Genomic DNA, 6,309 nt, shown 5'->3' on the forward strand with positions numbered 1-6,309 from the left:
TAAAAAAAAAAAAAAAATCAAGATTAGTGGCTGGGTGCAGTGGCTCGTGCCTGTAATCCCAGCACTTTGGGAGGCCAAGACGGTCGGCTCACTTGAGGTCAGGAGTTTGAGACCAGCCTGGCCAACATGATGAAACCCCATCTCTACTAAAAATACAATAATCAGCTGGGCATGATGGCACGGGCCTGTAGTCTCACCAACTCAGGAGGCTAAGGCAGGAGAATCGCTGGAACCTGGGAGGCAGAGGTTGCAATGAGAGGAGATCATGCCACTGCACTCCAGCCTGGGGGACAGAGGGAGACTCCATCTCAAAAAAAGAAAAAAGAAAAAGAAATAAGAGCAGTTTGCGAAAATGTTCAGGGTGACGTAAACATACAGGTTGGGGGAAGCATGGCAAGAGATGATGGTGGAATGGCGGACAGATAAGGGGAATGTCAGAAGAAGCTTCCACTTTCTCCTCTGGGACTGGGGAGCCATGGCAAGTTCAGAGCAGGGGAGGGAGAGGCCCAACTTGTGCTTTAGGAAGACTCCTGGCTGTCACGAGGAGTGGAGCTGGCAGGAGATCCAGGGGAGGTTGGATGGAATGTGGGTGGCCCTGATTGAGGATGGAGCTATGGAAATGGGGAGGGGACAGAGGATTTAGGACATAGGAAGGTTAGCTGGACGTCCCCTCTCTCCAGGAAGGGCAGAAACCTGCAAAAAGCCTTCATGGAGAAACTTTATTTGAGCATCTGCTTGGATCCCAGAGCTACACCACCTATGCTGGAGACCCGCCAGCCACATTTTCAAAGTCTTGATGGGGACAAGGAGACAGCGCCATCTAGGTCTTGCTTGAGGGTGTGGCCGATGAATGTGGAGTGGAGTGTCCTGGTTGGCAGCCTCTTTTAATGCAAGCCAACCCACTTTTTTGTTGTTGTTGGGTTTTTTGAGACGGTCTTACTCTCATCCAGGTTGAGTACAGCGGCATGATCCTGGCTCAAGCCATCCCCCCACCTCAGCATCCTGAGTGGCCAGGACCACAGGTGAGCAGCACCACATCCAGCTAACTTTTTATTTTTTGTAGAGATGAGGTCTCCCTGTGTTACCGAGGTCGATCTTGAACTCCTGGACTCAAGTGATCCTCCTGCCTTGGCCTCTCAAATTGCTGGGATCACAGGCGTGAGTCACTATACCTGTCCCCGCCTCCCCACTTTTGTTTTTCTTTTTTTTTTCCCGAGATGGAGCCTCGCTCTGTCACCCAGGCGAGAGTGCAATGGTGCCATCTCTGCTTACTGCAACCTCCACCTCCCAGGTTCAAGTGATCCTCCTCCCTTGGCCTCCCAAATTGCTGGGATCACAGGTGTGAGTCACCCGGCCCACCTCACTTTCATTTTGTTTCTCATTTATTTATTTAGATGGAGCCTTGCTCTGTCGCCCAGGCTAGAGTGCAATCTTGGCTCACGACAACCTCCACCTCCTGGATTCAAGTGATTCTCCTGCCTCAGCCTCCTGAATAGCTGGGATTATAGGCGTCCGCCCTCACACCTGGCTAATTTCTGTATTTTTAGTAGTGAAGGAATTTCACCATATTGGCCAGGCTGGTCTCAAACTCCTGACCTCAGGTGATCCACCCGCCTTGTCCTCCCAAAGTGCTGACGTCACAGGCATGAGCCACCGTGCCTGGCATGATTTTTTTTTCCAGCACCCTGCTTTTAAAAAAAAATTTTTTTAATTCTAATAAAATATATATAACATTAAATGTACCATCTTAAAAAATCTTAACCATTTTTCAGCACACGGTTCAGTAGTATTAGGTGCACTCACAATGATGTGCCAACAAACCTCTGGCACCTTTTTATCTTCCCAAACTGAAACTCTGTACCCATCAAACAACCCCCAACTGCCCCCTGGTCCTGTCATTCTACTTGTTTCTGTTAGTTTGACCCACTCTTTAAAAAAAAAAAAAAAAAATTCTTAGTGGCCAGTATTTTAAAATTGGGATAATTCTAATTTTTAAAAAATAAAATCATTTCTGGCTTTTCATGCAAAGCCAGAGCTGTCAGGCTGAGCGTCAGGGAGATGAAGGGATGGCACAGGATTGGGGGAAGTGATGAGGTGGCAGGGAAGGGGCTTGAGGGCTGTGGCATCAGCCTCATTCTGGAGCCAGGGCCAGGGTGTTTGGGGGCAGGGAGGAGGAGATGGGGTGGCTTCCTGGAGGAGGGAATGGTAGAGAGGGAGATGAGAGTGGGAATGCGGCGAGGGTGTTTATAACTGAGCCTGAATCTGAATAAGCTGACAGAGAATAGGCAGAGGGTGGAACTGAATGAAGAAGGGAAAGTGATTCACTTTAAAAAACAAAAACAAAAAAACTTATCCAGCACCTACTGTGTATCTGGCTCTGTTTTGGTTTTGGGGACCCAGCCAGGCTCAGGTCCCGCCCTCCTGGGTCTTCAAAGCTAGTAGAGACACACGCTTTTCCCCAGCACTGATGGCTTAAGTGTGGTCAGGCTGCAGTGGGGGAAACCAGGGGGCTGAGGGCACCCAGAGACGGTGCATGACCCAGCCTGGGAGGTCAGGAAGTGCTTCCTGGAGGAGGGGAAGTCAAACCTGAAGCCAAATAAGGAAAAGAAGGGGAATTGAGAAAGCTGGGGAAAGGGGCAAGGCTGAGGGTGGCAGAATAAGGCGGTTCTGACAATCAGCTGCAGCCTTCCCTTTCTTCCCCCTCCCCAGGATGCCCCGGAGGCCCAGCTAGCCCCAGCCTTCGGCCCCATGCGGCTCACCCGTTGCCAGGCTGCCCTGGCAGCCGCCATCACCCTCAACCTTCTGGTCCTCTTCTATGTCTCATGGCTGCAGCACCAGCCTAGGAACTCCAGGGCCCGGGGCCCCCGCCGTGCCTCTGCTGCCGGCCCCCGCGTCACCGTCCTGGTGAGGGAGTTCGAGGCATTTGACAACGCAGTGCCTGAGCTGGTGGACTCCTTCCTGCAGCAAGACCCGGCCCAGCCCGTGGTGGTGGCAGCCGACACACTCCCCTACCCGCCCCTGGCCCTGCCCCGCATCCCCAACGTTCGTCTAGCGCTACTCCAGCCCGCCCTGGACCGGCCAGCCTCGGCCTCGCGCCCGGAAACCTACGTGACCACCGAGTTTGTGGCCCTGGTACCTGATGGGACGCGGGCTGAGGCACCCGGCCAGTTGGAGCGCATGGTGGAGGCGCTCCGCGCAGGAAACGCACGCCTAGTGGCCGCCCCCGTCGCTACGGCCAACCCTGCCCGGTGCCTGGCCCTGAACGTCAGCCTGCGAGAGTGGACCGCCCGCTATGGCGCAGCCCCCGCCGCTCCCCGCTGCGACGCCCTGGAAGGAGACGCAGTGGTGCTCCTGCGTGCCCGCGACCTTTTCAACCTCTCGGCGCCCCTGGCCCGGCCGGTGGGCACCAGCCTCTTCCTGCAGACCTCCCTTCGCGGCTGGGCGGTGCAGCTGCTGGACTTGACCTTCGCCGCAGCCCACCAGCCCCCGCTGGCCACGGCCCACGCGCGCTGGAAGGCGGAGCGCGAGGGGCGCACTCGGCGGGAGGCGCTGCTCCGCGCACTGGGCATCCGCCTGGTGAGCTGGGAGGGCGGGCGGCTAGAGTGGTTTGGCTGCAACAAGGAGACCACGCGCTGCTTTGGAACCGTTGTAGGTGATACGCCCGCCTACCTCTACGAGGACCGCTGGACGCCGCCCTGCTGCCTGCGCGCGCTGCGCGAGACCGCCCGCTACGTGGTGGGCGTGCTGGAGGCCGCGGGCGTACGCTACTGGTTGGAGGGCGGCTCACTATTAGGAGCTGCCCGCCACGGGGACATCATCCCGTGGGACTACGACGTGGACCTGGGCATCTACTTGGAGGATGTGGGCAACTGCGAGCAGCTGCGGGGAGCCGAGGCCGGCTCGGTGGTGGATGAGCGCGGCTTCGTATGGGAGAAGGCGGTTGAGGGCGACTTTTTCCGCGTGCAGTACAGCGAAAGCAACCACCTGCATGTGGACCTGTGGCCCTTCTACCCCCGCAACGGCGTCATGACCAAGGACACGTGGCTGGACCACCGGCAGGATGTGGAGTTCCCCGAGCACTTCCTGCAGCCGCTGGTGCCCCTGCCCTTTGCCGGCTTCGTGGCGCAGGCGCCGAACAACTACCGCCGCTTCCTGGAGCTCAAGTTCGGGCCCGGGGTCATCGAGAACCCCCAGTACCCCAACCCGGCACTACTGAGTCTGACGGGAAGTGGCTGAAGCCCTGACGCCCTCGCCTTTGTTTTTCCGGGGTCTGTTTGGATGTGGAGAAGCTTTGGGCGAAGGGTGAGGGGTGGAGGGGTGTGTGGCCGACAGGGGGAGGGGAAACTGACCAAGGAAGAAATTCGAAGGAGAGCTTGAGAGAAGGCTGACGTTGGCAGGAGGAGAGCACCAGGACGAGAATGGGAAGCGACCTCTAGATATTCTCAAATGGTCATGCCCACTGGGAGCCGTGGATATGCATGGGGACATGCTGGGTCGGTCCAGTCATTGAGGGAGCCAAGGATGCCTCGCTGTCCTGCAAGGCCGAGGACGGCCCCAAGAGTGTCCTGCCCAGGATTCCGAGAGCCCTGCGCTCTGCGGCAGGGGAGGGGTTTTGGAAACAGAGAGAAAGACTGCAGGCTCCAGAGCCAGAGTGGCAACATTCAAATCCTGGCTCTATAGCGCTTATAAGTCAGGTGGGCCTCGGGGAGCGTCGCCGGTTCTCTGTGCCTCAGTTGCCTCCAGGATGTGGGACCCTTGGCTGCAGGGGTTGCTTCCGCCACCAGAGGGCGCGCCGGTCCCGCTCCTGGTGGCTCACTGTGGCTCCCGGGTCGGCAGTACGCCCGGGGCCTCGGTTCCATAGCCATCCACTCTCTTGAGCCTTTGGACTTCTCTCCAAGTCCCTGTGGGAGGCGGGACAGCAGTGACCGAGACCTCACCTTCTTTCGGACTGCGACCTCCTTCCCTCCTGGAAGAGCCGTGACCTTCATGCTGCTCTTAACGCCGTCTTGCAGAGGAGGAAATGCTCAGAGTTCCAAGGTGCGGCTATGGTCGATAACCCGGTGCTCGGCCTGGAGCGGGGGCTCACGCCTGTAATCCCAACAGTTTGGGAAACCGAGGTAGGAGGATAGCTTGAGCCCAGGAGTTCGAGACCAGCTTGGGCAACGTGGCCAGACCCTGTCTCTATTTTTAAAACAGAAAAAGAACCGAGCTCTGGATCTCAGCTCTACTCATGATGATTACCTCATTATTTCAGCTGTCTGCACCTACTTCCCCACTTGCGCGGCAGGGTAGACAATAACCATAGCTCACATTCACTGAGCACCTACTGGGTACCAGGCACCCTCCTCAGTGTTTCACCTGGGTCAACTCATGCATCCCTCCGAAGTCACAGCTGCTATTTTCATTATACAGATGAGAAAGCTGAGGCCGGAATGGTGAATCACTTGCTCAGGGTCAGGCAGCTTAGGAAGGGGCAGATCAGAGGCTTGAACCCAGGTGGTCAGGCTCTGGAGCCCACAATTGTCTTACCCACTATGCCCCTCTCTAGTCATGGGCACCAAGAGGGGCTCGGAGACCCGCTTAGCAGGTGAAACCAATGGCAGTCTTCCTTTTTTGATTATGCACCTAAGAGTAAACGATATTTGGGCATGTATTCCCAATATGTGTGTATTTATTTAAAAACACGTACAGATACTACTATCTGTACGTTAGTAATAAAGCTGAAATTATTCCATTTTAAAATTATGAATATGAATAAGGGTTTTTTGTTTCTTGTCTCATCCCAATGACTTGTTTTGCACTCCGAGGAGTGAGCACCCGGCACCAGGACCAAAGGTTAAAAAAAAAAAAAAAAAAGCTGGCCGGGGACGGTGGCTCACACCTGTGATCCCAGCACTTTGGGAGGCTGAGGCAGGAGGATCGCTTGAGTTCAGGAGTTTGAGACCAGCCTGGGAAATAGAGAAAGACCTCTTCTCAATTGAAAGGTGGGCCTGGGGGAGCGTCGCCGTTTCTCTGTGCCTCCAAGAAATGAAAGGTGTTCACAGGAAGGGGATCCGGAGTCTGGCTGGGTTTGAATCCTAGTTGGCCACTTGCTTTCTTTGTAATCTCAGGCAAGTCGCTGCCTCTCTGAACCTGTAAACTGAGGAGACTGGTAATATTGCACAATTGTGCATTCCTTGGAGGAGGAGCAGGCTTCAGAGACCAGCAAGAGAAGATTAATGTTTGACCCAGTCCCCTGAGGCTCAGACATCCAGAACCTGACTTCTTGTAACCCAGCCCCCTGCTTCTAACCACTGAACCTACAAATGG

General features: G+C 55.7%; 1 protein-coding gene across 3 annotated transcripts in view; it reads left to right on the plus strand.

Moving 5' to 3' along the window:
- LOC108283830 (fukutin related protein) overlaps positions 1-5,746 on the plus strand; it is a 10,002-nt gene extending 4,256 nt beyond the window's left edge. For all 3 annotated transcript variants that reach the window (XM_017500384.2, XM_037728446.1, XM_037728447.1), the window contains exon 3: positions 2,710-5,746. In XM_017500384.2, the coding sequence (XP_017355873.1) occupies positions 2,749-4,236 (1,488 nt within the window). In that variant the 5' untranslated portion in view covers positions 2,710-2,748 and the 3' untranslated portion in view covers positions 4,237-5,746. The remainder of the gene's footprint in view (positions 1-2,709) is intronic.
- The last annotated feature ends 563 nt before the right edge of the window (positions 5,747-6,309 follow it).

Source organism: Cebus imitator, unplaced genomic scaffold, assembly GCF_001604975.1.
Source record: "Cebus imitator isolate Cc_AM_T3 unplaced genomic scaffold, Cebus_imitator-1.0 Scaffold266, whole genome shotgun sequence".
Lineage (NCBI taxonomy): Eukaryota > Metazoa > Chordata > Mammalia > Primates > Cebidae > Cebus > Cebus imitator.